This window comes from Andrena cerasifolii, chromosome 14 (assembly GCF_050908995.1).
Source record: "Andrena cerasifolii isolate SP2316 chromosome 14, iyAndCera1_principal, whole genome shotgun sequence".
Classification (NCBI taxonomy): Eukaryota; Metazoa; Arthropoda; class Insecta; order Hymenoptera; family Andrenidae; genus Andrena; species Andrena cerasifolii.
The window spans coordinates 7,716,652-7,733,279 of record NC_135131.1 but is presented as its reverse complement, the minus strand read 5'-3'; the positions used below and the strand labels follow the sequence as shown (position 1 = coordinate 7,733,279).

Here is a 16,628-nt window from a genome sequence, read left to right as displayed (position 1 = left end):
ACGGTAGAAAATAATCAGCGCCAAGCGTTAAGACTCCAAAGAGTAGGATAGAAGCTGTACTTTTCCACTACTTGTACCTTCGAGGCCCCCTTGCACCCGCGGCAAGAGAAATCGGATGGGGCCTGTGCGTTATGTCGCGAACTCGCACCCGCAGTTTTATACTTAACAATAACTAGCTTTAAGCGATCACTTTAATCGTTCTTTGAAAGACATCGAGACTGCACTGTACATTTTGTATACAATCGCGAGGAAATATACGGAGATACGGTTGTGCAATAAACAGCTTCCATCAAAGGAATCGTGGGCGAGGAAAGGAAAGGAAGCGAGCTGAGACTTGGGATTTGTCAGTAGAGGAGGCGAGGATTAAGGAAACGGACGCTCCGTCGAGGTTGCGTACCAATTGTATCCTAAATGCTCGTGATTATTAACTTCAGTTCAGAGGCCTCTTCTAAAGGCGAACACATCGGTGTCTTATCGCCTGATCTAAATCTATTTATCACGCTACAAACGTGCTCGCGACGGTAAAGGATTCTAAAGCTCGCAATCAGACCAGGCTTCTCTGAAGCTTGTCAGTATCGCGCGTCCAATTCGTCTTAGCTGCCCCATCAGGATCGTTTACCTTTCGCCAGCAGACGAATTCGACGGAGCTCTGGGAAAGCACGACAAACGATACTCCGGCGGGGGTGCCTGAGAATCTGAGAGGCCCCGCGTTCCACGGAGGGGGGCCTTTTCGACGAGAAAGTAATTTTACCAAGCGTGTATCGCGAGCGCGGCAAGCCCGGCTCTCTGCGATCAGACTCAAATAGGATTACTCGCGGCGTGCTGCTCGATAGATGGTGTGTAAACTTCTCCGTACACGTTGTCGATAACCAGCCGGCATAACCGTGACGGTATAGTTGTGTTCTCCTGGCGTGGATTATCAGAACCGGCGAGCGTTTGCCTCCTAGTAAACTCCCTGGCAGAGTGAAATATTCAACGGCTCAATACCGTGTGTACACCCCCTAGTTCTCGTTAACAGGCGTTCGCGGTTTACGCGAGGCAAACTGCTGTTTTTCCGTGATCCACCTTTGCTCTTTCGAGATTAGCTAGAGACCAGGGGTCGGTAGCACGCGAAACTTGGATACCGGACTGGAGAAGGGGATATCAGAATGGATCTTACAATTTCCTTCGTTTGCCAAACGAGTGATCTCGCCTAATGGAGCTGTGCCATTCGTGCGATTCGCGGAGACCAAGGATCTGCTGGTCGTTCCACTGAATCACGATTCGAATACATATTTTTCATCGGAAAAAAGGAGGATTGGCTGTGGGATTTGTTGGAGCTATGTTTATCAAACTGTCAACCAATTTCAGAGATGGGCAATGTTTTTATCTAGATTGACGTTTCGAACGAATTTTCATTTTGTGTCGCTCGAAGCGATTTTTTTTTCCAAATTGTTACAAGTTTACTGGAATAACGTCCCGCGTATTTTTCAGAGTTTCAATTCCAGGCAAGCTATTTAAAGTTTCGAGCAAAACTCGTATAATTCTTATCTTCCGCTGTTTCGTAAACTGGTTTCGGATAAATCCGTTTATCCGTCATTCGCGAGTAAAGATAATCCGGACGATTCAGTTCCCCGGAGTGAAGGATTAAGGTCAATTATTTTCCTCTCGATTCTTCATTTGGGTTACTTTTCATCATAATACCCAACTCGGTTTTTGCTTTCACCTAATCGTCCAAGCAATCGGTAGATTCCTCTTCTCCAAGTTCAAGTGCACATGTGGAGGTAAAACTTAAGTCTCATCGCCCTTCTTAGAAAGAACTGCCCACCTCTGAAACTAGATGGACCACAAGAAAATGGTTTGGATCTTTTATTCCCCTCAGTATTAAATCCGAATCCAGACCAGTTTCTTCCGCTCAGCTGTACAAATGCGAGTGGCTACCACGCACGACGATACATCCATCGCAAACAAGACCGATGCTCGTATCTTTAAGGATTACCACGCTCGAAAGTGGTATCGGTTGCGATTTAACCAGCGTAGGACGATCAGGCGACCGATATGTAAGCTTCTCCCTGTATCGATCGCCGCCTAACGCAATCATAACTTCGCCGCATCCTCCATAGAAGGATTAGAGGGAGCGGAGGCGGGGCTCGTTCGCCAGTAATCCCCGCGATAATATCGGCGAGCGTTCGAGTGTTTTTTTCTCGCCCCAGGATCGCGGCCGACGCCACGAAACGTGAGTATCCCGGAACGTTTGTGAGGCTTCTGTGTCGTGAGAGATGTGAGAGGGATGAGACGCTCGTGCGCGTGAATGAAGTTTGAGAGTCTCTTTATTTGTTGCTTCCACGCACACCTGCTCCTTTTTCACACGCACACAGACACACGGTACACCAACACACCGCTTCAACCCCTTTCCCGTACCGCGGGGCGGAGGACCTGGATGGAGGGAGCGCTATAACCGCCCCGTCCACGACGCTCATCCGCGCTGATACCGGCTGAAAGATTGACGGGTGAAAATTTTCGAAATCCCAGCCGTCCGAGCTGCCCCAGACTCGACTGCGTGCCGTGAACAAGAATCGATAATTACTCGGGTTGGCCCCCGTCGGTGCGCGATCGGAGGATGCTGGCTGAGTCTCGTCAGTCTTCCTTAGCCCGGAAGACTGGCGGGGCTGGCCGCGCGCATCGATGGGTCGCGACACGCTCGTCCCCTTCGGCTACAGACCTGACACGTCCACCGCACAGAGCAAAATCACGCAACCCCCCACACACGAACAGAGCAAGCAAAAAACAAGTAAAACAAAGGAATGAATATAGGGTTGGAGAGGGAAAGTGTCGCGCTGGAGGAGACGATATCGCATGAAAGGCCTGTTGGGTTTGCAGGTACGATGCCCAGCGTGCCAATCGGTCTCTCTTATCACGAGATGTTCGCCATGTCGCTTGGCTCGCCGGCGCTGTGGAGATGCCGGGCCTGCGGCAAACAGGTGACCAATCGTTGGCACCACTTCCACATACACACCGCCCAAAGGTCCCTGTGCCCCTATTGCCCGGCTACCTACAGCAGGATCGACACCCTACGCTCGCACATACGCACCAAGCACAGGGAGATAGTGTTCGCCAAAGGGTCCTTGTAGAGGACGCTGATTGCCCCGCGAAGGAAGCGGCCACCGCCACTTCCGCCACCCCGTTTCTTCGACGACAGGCTCATCGCGCCTTTCTTCGGATTCGGACTGCCCTGACCGAGCCTAGACGCTCGCCATCGACCATCCGCGCGATGACGCCCAACTGTCTCTGAGAGGAACGCATAGTCGGACCTTCAGCGAAGGTTCTCCGCCGTTTAAATGGGTTTTCTTTCCTTTTCTTTTCTGTATCTCTCTTTTTTCCTCTTTTCTTTTCTCTTCTTTTCTTTCTTCCACGCGAAATGTCTCGTCTACCGACAAAGTGTGTTAAGGTCTTGAAACGATGGGACTATTCGGAGCTCGACGAATTCTTAATGTCTCGTGGCTGTAGGTATTGGGGATATTTTGGCGCAACAGGGTTTTGATTTTGATCTCGATGAATGGGGATAACTTGGTGTACAGATACCGAATTAACGGTGGAAACGTAGTGATCATTGTTTCACTCCCAAAAGATTCCTTCAATAGCCTGTACTCGTGTAACTGTTTTAATAGGTCGATACTTCCAGCACTAGTTATCGGTACACGTTTCAAGACCTCCAAAAGTGTCGAGTGACCAAGGACTCGATAAGCTTCAGTTATAATTGAAGTACCATTTCATTTCCTGAAACAGTCTTAGAAGGTATCAGAGTCTTAACCAATTGAAGAGACTCGAGATTCTTGAAACACAGGAGTTCCTGTGCCAGCAGCGACAGCCGCGTGGGGGTGACTTCGATGTTTCAAGATCTTTACGAACCCTCCGTAAATATTTGTTTGCAATCCTCTAGTTTCGACTCACATTCGTGGCGTATACTTAAAGGACTTAAACCAGTCCCCGTGAAAGAGGATCTTCCAGGATGTGGGACACCAGTTCATACGTTTGATTCGCGCGGGCACGGACGTTCCCTCGAGACACTTCGGTTCGGTTTTGTGACAGTTTGACTATAATCGCTAAAGACACGGTTCGCGGGGCAAATCCATGCAACGAACGGCCTCTGATAGGTATCGCGCGAATATGTTTCGCCAGTATTTCTGCACGGCTCGCGATCTCTCTGATCGGTGTGGTCGCGAGTACCAGGTCTGCAAGAGGAGACAAGAAGACGAGGAGGAGGAGGAAGAAGAAGAAGAAGAAGAAGAAGCGTATAGTGGAAGCACGAGTGCCGGTGCAACGCGGCTGGCACGGTGTCAGAGAATTTTGCGAGGACAATCGATCGATAGTAAAACGTTTCGAGTGGTCTCCTCGAGCTCGGTGCGGTGTTAACCTCCGTTTCTCGGCTGGTATCGATTGTACTTCTCCGCTTCTAAACGATCGTACAAATCGGTGGACACCGAAACTCGCTAGGATTCGTGTAAATAATATCCAAGTCTCGTAGATTGGCTCGTTTGGACTCGCAGACTCGTTTGAATCCCGATCACCGGCTGATCTGTTCCGTTTCCCCGGCGCAATAGCTAACGTTCTCGATCGCGTTCGATCCCCTGCAGCCTCTCTTCTCAGTTCCACCCCCGATCGCATGGCCCGGACGGTCGCGAGGCGACAAACGGACACCGAGGGTCGAACGGGACCGAGCGAAAAGAGTCGGGCAGGAGGGAGGAACGCGCGGCAGGAACGCGAAACAGAAAGTCCAGCGAGCTTCGAACTTAACGGTCTAATTCTTAAACTCAATGGAAGGCTGAAACGCGCGCTGTGATCATCGAACACCGAAAACTCAAAGGGTACTACGAATTATAATCGCGGTCGTAATCGCTGTTACGTGTATCTTAAATGTTGTACGTTTCGTTAGGCCACTAAGCTCTGCTCTACGATCACGTGGAGCGGGGGGTAGACGCGGGAAAGATACGTTCTCGGGTGTTGATCGTCGACAGTATTTCGTACGTGTACGATGTCCAATAGCAAACAAAGTTGTACAGAACGGAGCGGAGCCCGGGGCCTCGGAGCGGAGGATTCGTTCCCCCCGTCGGATCCTATTTCGAGGAGCAGTCTTGAGCCGTGAGTACACGATGATACCCGACGGGGATCACGCCCCTGAAGCTCGCCAGGCACCCAGGAATCCCCTCTATATATTACGTGTAATTACATTTCTCTTTGGACCAATATTCTTCGTCTACTAACGGTAATAATCATTGTCGAGGCTCGTAAAGTACCTAACAAACCTCTCGTCGGTATAAGAATCTTCGAGCGTGTGGTTCCTAAGTTATTTCGTAGAGTCTCGAGCGAAGCTCAAGTCAAGTCAGCGTGGAACTTATGTGATACCGTAGGGCTGATAGATTAAGGTTAATTTGCTTGTTGCGTGGTAAAGGTGCCGGGGCAGACACTGTTTCTGCACGCCGATTGGAACGAGACGTTGTTGACGACGTTCGCGTCATTCGAAGCGAAAGCCACGCGTCTTCCCCGTAGTCTGATTCACTCGCGCGATGCCCGACAGCTTTTCAGATCCAGCCTCGGTGAATTAACTTCTCATCTCTCCCTTCCTTTGGCGCGGATGCGTGGCTTCCCCTTTTCGAATTCCATGATTCGCGCTCGACTCAAAGTGAGTTCCCTGTCCAATGACGTGGCCGGGTTCCAGCTGATCGAGATCGCCCTGTCCTAGGCGAGGAGCCGTGGTGCTGTAAATAGAAGACCGCCGATCGAAGTGGTGTGTCGTCCCGGTGACGATAATGGAACTTTGACGTTTGTTCGATCAGCCTGGACGGGTGTTGGCTCGTCATCGGACTTGTGCACACGACCAAAATGGAACCTAGATTATACATGCATATGATACACACATACAAATTACCTATACGCATAAATATAAACACGTGTTTGTATATGTACGTGCGCAGGGTGAGTCCTGCGATTGGAGCTAGCTTCAGCTCCTGTTTCGTTCGAAATTAATGAAACTGGTGGAGGAACGCATCCAGTGCTATATCAAAATCCGAGGAACTCTGTGTTTAGAATCTCAAAGTAATATTAACGGGAAAGTGTATCGTCCTATTCGCCTGAATTGGTTACAGAGGTAAGCCGTTCATTTAGCTTTACGGAGCACTTAAGGAAACTAATTCTGTAGTGAATCGCGTGAAAAGACAGTTCATAAAACCCAATACTTTGCGAAGTACTGATTATATCAAAGAAGCGCAGTTACAATTCTCACTCTGCCGTTCGATGCTTCCCCTATTATTTGTCCTCCGTGTTGAGTGAAACTGGAGCCACGACCTGCCCCAATTCCGCGACCCACCCTGTATATGCATACATATATTTATACACATCCACGTGCCGGTAGTCTGGTGCAGCAGAGGAATCGCGACTTCGTGCAAGGCTGTGTTTCATTTCCCGGCTGTATCGACTGCCCCTCCATCGATAGCTTACAGCCGCGATTTCAGGTGTCGGGGATGAAAGTTTTCAGGGGCTCGCTCTTAAATCCATCAGAACGCTACGTGGCGGGCAAGTCATCGCCGCCATTCTGCCCGCGGAATTTATTAACTCACAATTTAACGGCTCCCAGGTGCTTTATACCAAAGGCGCTCTTATGTTCCAACCTAGCGCGGAATTAAGTGAACTTGGCCCGCTCCGGCGAGCGGGGCCAATTTATTGCGGCAGCCTCTACCTTTTCCGTTGATTTTGCGGGGACGTGTAACGAGTCAGTGGCTCCCGCGTTTTAATCGCGGCCTTTAATAGGGAAATTTTCACGGGGCCATTCTTGTGTCTTGAATATCTCTGTTGCATTCGACGAGTAAGAAAAAAGTGTCAAAGGAAGAACTTTCGAACCTTCTTCTATACGAAGGAGGGCTCTGAACTGAGATCAGTGTGATATTTTCTGTGAGGCGATGCTAGAAAAGCATGTAGGTATTCACAAAACAGGATGATTTCAAGGAGGCAGTGTAGTATCGTGGGAAATGAGAGGCAGACAGCAATCGTGCAGGCCACGTGCTCTCTGCCTGTCAGACAGAGGTTTCTGTATCTCTGATTTTGAACGCGAGAACCAAAGATACTCGAGCTTTAAAATCTTTTAAAATAGCTTTTTCTTGTATCACAGGGTCATTCCACGCCAACTCGATCACATTTTTTCCTCGAAGTCTCGGATTTTGTTCAAACTTGAATATGTTGTTTAAAAACTACATGGCCTTGAATTTTGCGATTTTTCCCTATATTCGTGAAATTAACTTTTCGATCTAGAAAAAAATTATATAGGAAGGCCCATCCTTCCACATTAAAATGCCGTAAGAATCAAGTAAATCCGACAAATAGTTTCCGAGATAAAAATTCATAAATACAACCAATTTTCACGAAAATAGGCAAAACTCGCAAAATTCAAGGCCCTGTATTTTTTAAACAAACTCGAAATCGACAATATGGTGAATGTTTGAACAAAATCCGAGACATCGAGGGAAAAAAGTGATCGAGTTGGCGTGGAATGACCCCATACAACAGAGATATTCAGGGCGGCTAGAGTAAAGCGGGAACTTTGTAGACACGGTAGTTTTATAATTACTTCAGACATTCTTTATCTTTTTATGCATAAGCAGACTCTTTTATACGTGCCCCAAAAGAAACATTTAACGAGTTTGTGGTGCTTTGATGCCGGTGAATACTCTGACAGAAACAACTTTCTTTTTATATATTTTTACATACTGTGTTTTACATCCAAATTTTTAAAAAGTGAGACATGCTCCCTTTCTAAGCAGAAGAGTTTTATTCAAGCAGTCTGTATCGAATAGAATAGTCTTGGCAAATTTCTTATACCGGTGTATCAACTGTTCGATGATTATCTGTAGGATTTTGGGAAAAGTTGTCTGTTTCCAGTGCACAAATTTAATACTCGTGAAAAGTTGACGAAAACATAGCGGTTTGCGTTTTAGTAGTGCTCGATTTTTTTCGGAGACTTTACGACAGCAAAATTTTGCGAAGCACATTTAAAAAGTAACTGATATTTTAATATCAATGAATACTCTCAAAGTTACTCGATAATTCTGCTGTAAATTTTTATTTAGATCGGTATTTTACAGTAGAATTTTATATAACGTTTTAGCGATAGAGATTCGGCTGTAGAAACGATTAGCAGAGTAACGTCGATCGGACTTGTAATTTTTCGGGAGCCATCAGTTTCGAGTAGAGAGGCTTACCAGCGCCGACAGCCGAGAATTTTCGATTTTTTGATTCCCCGTCAGATTTCCATCAGCGCGAACATCCCTTGCACGTGACGGATGCTTTTAAAAATTCCACGAGCCAGTATTTGTAACGCATTATGAACGTTTTCATCGATGTCGATGGCTCTTTCGTTTTGGCGCTCGGGAAATATTTTTACCGCTCGTGTATAAAGCTTTCAGTCACTTTTCTGCGCAAAAAAAAAAAAACACGGATATTATAAAAGCCAACACTCGTTTGATAAACAAACCGAACTATTTAGATTTTCTATTCTTTTACGAAATCTGCGCAGAGTTACTCAAACGTAGCTACTTACTGCCGTAAGAATATTTATTCGACGGTAATATTTCCTGAATCATTGGGTGCGCAGAATGTTAAAGAAAAAGAGGTGCTCAATAATCGAGGAACATTTAGTATTATTCACAGTTCATTCTGCATTCTGCAAACGTACTTCCGTTCGCGCCGTAGCTTTTACAATTCAGGAGTGTCTGCGGCCGGCTCCATCGTCCACTCGTACTACTTAAAACGTCGCCGGTGGCAGGGTCCCGACGACCAGGCAAAACGAAAACGGTTCCTACGCGGTCAGCCCGGGGACAAGAAACTCGATTTCTCGCACCAGCCTATCGTCACCCGACCGAATTATTGCCCTCGATTCCAAATGTTCCTTAAGTTGTTTCGCGAAATCGTTTCTGTCGCATAGTAATCGTGAATGGGTGAGGTGCGCGCGGACCCCCCCGGGGGAGCGCTCCGCGGCGATGTGTGAGAGTGTGACTGTGGGATCGAGATAAAAGAGAGACAAAGAATTAACGAACGAAAATATGTGATAAGGTGTTCGGAGAGCGCGAGTCGGCTCTGTCTGTGTCGCAAGATAAGATTTCTTCTGGGCCCGTCATTATCGTTCGCGATAACGCGCCAGTCTTCTCTATTTGATCGGGTTCAGCTAGTTTTTGATACCCGACGCCCGCGGGAACCGACGTGATTCACGTCGCGACGGTCGAGCGTCGGATCGCACACAATCTATGTAATTGTATAAAATAATCGGTATCAAAAAAAGTGTCAATATCTCGTGTTTCTCGATGGTACTTAAGGTTAATCCGCGGCCCATACGGGCCGCCCAGCTGTTTGTTAATAGTACTTCCGTAAGACCCAGGGATTGGGAGCTGGAACAACCACCCACTCTCTGAAACATTCTCGAAGGATCCTCTTAGCTAAATATTACGAACAGCCGATATTAGGGGCTGCGTAAATGACGGCTGGCGTTCTAATGTCGGTTCCACGGTGATCAGAACTGTTGGCGATGTTACTAGTAATTCTATAAAAGATTCAACGTGTACGATACATGTAGCGAGCCTGCACTGAACAATGAATCGAAAATGTGCAGTACAATTTTTCATCGCGAGGCTTTGTTTTAAAGCGAATCAACTTTGACTGAGCTACTACTTAGGAGCAAGCACGCTTGGCGAGCTTCTAGCGTCCAGATTCCTAACAGGAGCATAAAAGCTTTGGGGATCGAAAGGGGCTGAAAACACTGTAATTTATCCCTTCATGCCTTTTTCATTCTATTAAATGGGAATATAAATAACCAGGCACTGTATGTAGATAGCGAAATCCATTCGATCGAATTCAACCCTTCAGCTGCAACGCGATCTAAATAGTAACTGATCACTGTGCTCTCTTCCACGTTGGCCACTGCGATAAGCAGCAGAAAAAGGGAAATGCAAAGGATAGTTAAGACCCAGGACCAAACCTATACGGTGCTTGCGAACGGAACTCTGCTTTGTTGCAATTATTCACTGCATTCGCAGCTAAAGGGTTAATGGATATCTCGTGTACATTTTTTCCTACAATTACAATTCGCTAACTTTAGCAGAGCGACTCTGCCGTGAGTTGTGCTGTAGCAATGCCACCTTGTTAGCGAATATTAGAAGCGCGCATGCTCCAAGCATCTTCAAAATCGATTTTTCTGGAAAAGAATGTGTCGCGCGAAAGAATTTTCCTGGACATCTTCGAATCGTTGATTCGTGCTGCCTCTGCTTGTATATACCAGCCGAGCCGTTATCTCGGCACTTCGCAGTCGTTTCAGGAGGGAGTTGTTTGCGAAACATTGCCGTCGACGGTGGTTTCCGGTGGCAGTTTCCATCCCTGGCAAGATCATACATTTTCTCGTGGCACGTTCCTTCCTCTTCTGGCCCGACCTGCGACTCGGGCCGAAATCGCTTTTTTTTTTGTACATAATCCTGCGTTTCGGGGCCACGGGGTCCGAAAGGAAAGAAAGAATAGAGACGCTCTGTCCGGTCGCAAGTCCTGGGCCGACCTTGCGTATAAACTGAATTGCTCGTTTATATGCGATGTATTTTTGTGAACAGTATTGAAAGTGCTGCTAAGCTGTACAGTCGTCATAATGGTAAATGTATTACGATGTACCTATAATGTACATAGATATATTTAATTAAAGTGAATATGAATTTGTGTAGATCATTCGTTTCTCTCTCCCTGATGTAGTTTGGAGTATAGGTACCGACACGCAGCCAACCTTTTCATTTTCAACTTTCAGTTCTGTTATTGCAGCGCTGTTGACGTGTTTGGACATTTTAATATTTTTTTTTTAATTCCACCACATTTTAGATCCCTTGTCACTCCTAAACAGAGCAAATTAGCTAGTTCTTTTAATTTCGATTCTAGTATCAACTTAGTGACGATTTTCGAGTACGAGGAAAGGCATTCAGAGCAAAAATGGACTAACCCACATTGATAAAAATTTTTTTTTCCCATTTTATGTGATTAGTACAGTCTATTGGAATTCATTATTGCTACTAACTCAATTTCGCAACAAAAAAAATGCGGGCTAGTCCGTCTCTGCTCTCAGTTCCTCATATTATGCCTTCCTAAGTACGTATACAGAGAAGCTAAGTAGTACGTTGTTTTAATAATGTTGATTCACAGTGATTATTCTGCGAGGTCCACTTTAAATTCGTTTCCGAATAAAGAGGTAAAAATATCGACTTATGAACACGACGCCCGTGAATGTGCGGTGAAGTTGCTTTGTGGTGGCCATTTCCATTTACAAACGATTTAACACGATCCGCGGAGCGTGAGGCTATAAATATTTTTCGGTGAACTTTATTTCGCACTCCGAACGTTATAAATACGCTTGTATTCAAATGCACATACCTATTCCATTTCACACTTGCATTATGTAAAAAAAAATTCACGCTTCGCGTTCCGGTGCTTTTATTCGTTTGAGGAAATAAAATTGTACAATTGCTTACGAGCCGTGTAATGTGCGCACCTTCTTTGTGATTTGGAAAGCACCGCCTTACAGGCTGTAACTATTCGTCATTATCTTATCAGCGATTCTATAATTGTCCAAAGATCAGAAGACCCAACTTGTTGCGAACATCTCGGGGATACCATTGGAATTCGCTTGCGGGGACGCGCTTAAGTGAATGTACAAATAGAGATTCGTCGGCGATCAAGCACTTCGTGAAACAGCTCGAATATTTCCTGTCAACAATGCCGCGGCATCGTTTTTTGGCGATCGAGGACGCGAAGTCATACGATTGAGGGCACGTGACTTTTATCTCGCGCGATGCTCCTTACATTCTACGGTCTTTCAGTTACGAAAATAATTTCGAGCACCGGAGAGATTGTTCTTTAACTTCTTTAAAACGAAGCGCAGCCATTGGTTCGACAGACATGCCCTTGCGCTTCACTTCTTCAATCTCTGCTTTTTATTTTCTCTTTCTTTTATCAGTGGCCATTAACGTAACTCCCAGCTCCGACCAATAAATATTCGTCGATAAATTTACATGCACGCGAGAATAGCGTAACTTTCCTTTAGCAGAAAATGAAATTTAAATCGAACTCCGCGCCCGCTCCTTCGACGCACAGTATTGAACAAAGAGTTGCTCGTAGAATCGAACTTCACAGCACAGATATCGCGATGGAAGCATTGAGACGGCATTTCGTGCGTTACTAACTGCAACTCCAGAGCTCGGCGCACAAAGTTATTTGCTTTCCTTTAAGGAGGCACGATGACAAGTTCCTTACAATTAGCCGTTGCTAGCGATGGAACGAAGCTCGACGCGAGATCACGGGCATCGATCAAATTAATACCTTCCGACGAGAATTCAGTAATCTTCGTTCACTGATCGATCCCTCGTTGTAATACTTTACGAGGCCAGAGTAGTTCGATGGCAGAGATATCTGAAATTTCCTCTTACTATTCCTTCGTTAAACTTTGCCGCTCGTGGTCTAACAACGGTAGACTTCCAGCACCTTCTGGCGCTAACTTGGCCCTTTAAATAATAATTTTTTTCTTGCCAGAGGTTTTTCTCTTTAATTTCCTGCGTATATTAAATTAATATCGTTACTCCAGCTCTGGGAACTATTTTTGCTTGAATTTGCAGAGTGTTATCTCTGTGTATCTCTGCGTCCGGAACGCAGATATTTCTAATCGCACTTAAAACTTTTCCTACGTCATCCTTTGTGCTACCGAATCTGACTCACGCTTTCCTAAATCTGTGCTCCATTGTCATTTCAAGATTCTTTGAAAGACTACACAGTTTCTTAGGCAGTGCAATTCATTGCAATTGCAAGTCTCAGTTAAGACCGTACCAGATCTCTGTTCCAGTTCAGGTCTGTCCCAGTTTAAGCCACTTGTATTCCGCGACTTCTGCGTGTAAATGAAATTGAGGCCGTGTTTGTAATCTATCTGGAATGTTAATTCTTATGGGATATTCAGCCGTTACAAGTTGATGCAGTCGCCACAGTGATTCTGCTAGCGTACGACACGATATTTCGCTAATCGTAAGTATGCAATCAGTGCAGTGCTCTTATCTTTGTTGTTCTTGTATACCAAAGAGCTTATCTCGTTCAATAAATAAAGGAATTAATTGATAAGTCACCTCGTTCTCTTACTGGAGGACAATTCTGCTAATCAAATTATTCAAATGATTTGAGCCGCAGCAATTTTTGGTGGCTGGCTACTTGAGGCTTTAGATCCCATTTATATGGAAATCGGGACCCTGGGTAGTGGGTACTATGAATTCCGATATTCGGCAGCTTTTTGCTTGCAAACTATTCCCCAAATAGAAGAATCAGTTTCGTTGCTACAATAACAGCGCTGGATTATCTTTAGCATATTTGAAGCAATAGTTATATACCTTATGCATACCTCCGCCCACGCGTGCAAACAAAATTATCTTCGAACAAACACTTGGTTACAAACTAACGTTTATTATACAAGTAGCCTCGCAAAGTCCGGGCGTGTTTCGTTTAAGGTTTAATTTCAATCCCGCGCCCCAGCGTGGCCGTTACTTTGTCCAAAGTGCGTGATCGTTTCGCCGGCGAACATCCGTGCTTCAAACGCGATTGCTTTCGAGTAACGTTCGCGAGGAACGAAAGACGAAAAGCTCGCGAAAACGATCGAAATTCACCCGACGGAATTACACTCCCAGCGCGAGATGTGTTCCTCCGCGTGAACAGGTGAGGCCAGCTGAGAACTACAGTCTGTTTTCAAATGCAAAGGTTTTTTTTTGAAAAAGCGCGGCAAGTAAATGGGATAGTTTGCACTCGAAATATGCCGCGAGTATTCGGTCACCGGCAAGCACACGTATGTACATAGGAATCATATAAAGGATCAAAGCGACGAATTGCATCGCGAATGAGAGCGATTCCTTTGCAGCGAAGCGCGTTTCATTTAAAGTCGCGGTATGCACCCGCGCCTCCTCGATAATTGTTATCGTTATATTGCCCGTTTTATCGTTTTATAGAGCTAGCTAAAAACACGGGCTTGCTTAATGCCACGAGCCGACCAAAATAGAATAAAAAACATTAAATCTCTGCGCGCAGCTACTTGACGATACGTTCAAAACAATTTACCTCCACTTAACGTCACTTTACTACTAATACTCATCATAAAAGATGCTCCCAAGCAAAGTATCCGCTTCGCAGGACACTCTGCGAAGACGCCGCGTGCACAAGGGAGCGCAGGTCTCTTGAAAAAAATTCTGCACAGTATTAATAAGAGGAGATTGGTTTGTTTATAAAAAAAAATGATAGAAAGTACAGGAAGCTCGTTAAAAGCTCCTTAAACCGAGCGAGATAAGTAGAACGACACGGGTCCCGAGTTCCGTCGCAAAGACTGTCCAAAAGAATACCGAAGGGAACGTAGCTGAATTATTTCAGAAGTTCGTTTCGCGTTATTAAACATTCCTCGAATTTCCCTGGTATTCCTAGCCCGGCTGAGACTTCTAGCCGCGGTGCCGTCGGTGTGGCAAAATAATTTGAATAATCTCGCCGAAGAGGACTTCCGGCTAGAGGAAGGCGTAGTTTCCTGGTAAGTTGGACAGGTGTCGCTGGCGCAGGCTTTCGTACGTATGCACACACGCGAGCTGCGCCGTGGTACACGTGATATCTTCGCGATACGATAGGCGTTTACGATAGGCTTCGAGTCACGGCCGTCCGAAGTGCACGTGAGCTTCAAATGAACGGGCTCCCGTTTCATTCAGAAACTAGGAAGCCGCGGTTCTGTTAGCCGCGCCTCGAATCTGCCCCGTACCCTTCCACCTGGTGCCAAGACACGAGGTTCGCCTCTGGACGGATCGAAATGACGCTGCAGGCTATTAAATGGAAAAACGGCAAACTGGAGATACTCGACCAGATACTGTTGCCGGCGATCTCGCGGTACGTCCCCGTCAACGGCGTGGAGGATGGCTGGAAGGTCATCAATAAAATGCAGGTACACATTGGACAGCGGAGTTGCACACCTCCGCGGTTAGCTCCGACGGTTCGGTCGGTTTTTACGGGAGCTTTAACTCACTGTTCCAGGTTCGAGGCGCACCAGCTATTGCCATTGTCGGTTGCCTGAGTTTAGCAGCGGAGCTTAAAAGGGAGGAACCCACGGACAAAAAGAGCCTGCGACAGGACGTCGAGGGCAAATTAAATTACTTGGTCTCCGCGAGGCCTACCGCCGTTAACATGAAGCTCGCGGCGGACAAATTAATTCACTTAGCTAATAAACTGAGCAAGGATGAGACCGTTAGCGTGGCGGAAATGAAGGGGAGGTACGTAAGCCTAGCTCGAAGCGGATAGATCGCAGGACCGGTGTCAGTACCGTTGGTAATGGGATTCGCAGGTTTCTCGACGCTATCGAGGCTATGCTGGAGAAAGATATCGCCGATAACAAAGCTATCGGGGACTTTGGGGCGCGAGAGATCTTGAAGAACGTGAACGGCGACAATTCCGTCAGAGTTCTGACGCACTGTAATACTGGCAGCCTTGCGACAGCAGGTTATGGCACAGCCTTAGGTGTTATTAGATCACTTCATAAGAGAAATAGTCTTGGTAACGTTTGCATGTCTTTAGTTTCTAAATCTCTCGGGAGATTCAAGAAAATTGCAAGTACTAATTAAATTTACAGAACACGCTTATTGCTCCGAGACCAGGCCTTACAATCAGGGAGCGCGACTAACGGCGTACGAATTGGTGTACGAGAAGATCCCGGCCACCCTGATTTGCGACGATATGGTGGCAGCGTTGATGAAGTCCAGAAATATTTCTGCGGTGGTAGTGGGCGCCGATAGAGTCGCGGCCAACGGCGACACGGCCAATAAAATTGGAACGTATCAGGTAATTTGCGTAGCTCGTAGCTCTTACTAGCTTCCGGACGTTTACCACGCTCCTAACTTTTCCTGGAATCTTTCAGATCGCTATAGTAGCTAAGTACCACAATGTTCCTTTCTACGTGGCAGCCCCACGGACCTCCATAGACTTCAGCATCCCCAGCGGCGATCACATCGTTATCGAAGAGAGGCCGGAGAGGGAGCTGACCCACATAAACGACCAACGAATCGCCGCGCCTGGGATACAGTGCTGGAATCCTGCCTTCGACGTAACCCCGGCTAGTCTTATCAAAGGGATCATCACAGAGGTGGGCGTCTACAGGCCCGAGGATCTGATACAGTTGAAGAATTACGAGAACTCATAAAGTGTAGATCGACGCGAGCGACGGAAGCTTATTGGTGCATTTACGAAGAATTAATTGGTGCTTCCAATGTTAAAAACAATTGTTGGCTGGTCTGTTTTTTATTTAAAAGAAAACTTCATGTTACAATTAAATTGTTGGCAGGTTACGCTTATTTGAAAGGTTAACCCTCGAGAGAACGCGGGAGGAAATGTATCACGCCGTGGACATGTACGCGCTTGCGTTTAGGAATGCCTTATTAACTTCACTGTGATTTTTACAAATATATTTTCCATGATAAATGTTTCGAACGAGCACCTGTATTGTATTAAAGCAGAATGCCGATCGGCGAGATCGAGATTGTAAAAAAATACAGGATAAATCGAAAGTCGATACTCGAATGGATGTTGCG

General features: G+C 46.3%; 2 protein-coding genes across 5 annotated transcripts in view; both read left to right on the top strand.

Annotated features, from left to right (window-relative positions):
- Positions 1-8,526, top strand: part of LOC143376405 (uncharacterized) — a 67,640-nt gene extending 59,114 nt beyond the window's left edge. For 2 of the 3 annotated variants that reach the window (XM_076826697.1, XM_076826692.1), the window contains exon 5: positions 2,860-8,526. In XM_076826697.1, the coding sequence (XP_076682812.1) occupies positions 2,860-3,110 (251 nt within the window). In that variant the 3' untranslated portion in view covers positions 3,111-8,526. The remainder of the gene's footprint in view (positions 1-2,859) is intronic. The other variant, XR_013087086.1, reaches the window with a different exon arrangement.
- A 6,110-nt stretch (positions 8,527-14,636) lies between these two features.
- Positions 14,637-16,607, top strand: LOC143376492 (methylthioribose-1-phosphate isomerase). Of its 2 annotated transcripts, none has more exons than XM_076826925.1 (5): positions 14,637-14,992; positions 15,082-15,317; positions 15,389-15,543; positions 15,674-15,882; positions 15,959-16,607. In XM_076826925.1, the coding sequence occupies exons 1-5, from the start codon at positions 14,861-14,863 to the stop codon at positions 16,238-16,240; spliced, it is 1,014 nt and encodes a 337-aa protein (XP_076683040.1). In that variant the 5' UTR covers positions 14,637-14,860; the 3' UTR covers positions 16,241-16,607. The 2 variants fall into 2 exon arrangements, with proteins under 2 accessions (XP_076683040.1, XP_076683039.1); XM_076826924.1 differs by having other exon boundaries at positions 14,639-14,992; positions 15,389-15,597.
- The last annotated feature ends 21 nt before the right edge of the window (positions 16,608-16,628 follow it).

Excerpts from the sequence above, each read along its gene's own strand:
- LOC143376492 (XM_076826924.1), top strand. The coding sequence starts at position 14,861 with ATGACGCTGCAGGCTATTAAATGGAAAAACGGCAAACTGGAGATACTC. Across the intron at positions 14,993-15,081 it reads AGGTCATCAATAAAATGCAG|GTTCGAGGCGCACCAGCTAT; the intron begins GTACACATTGGA and ends TCACTGTTCCAG. Across the intron at positions 15,318-15,388 it reads GTGGCGGAAATGAAGGGGAG|GTTTCTCGACGCTATCGAGG; the intron begins GTACGTAAGCCT and ends TGGGATTCGCAG.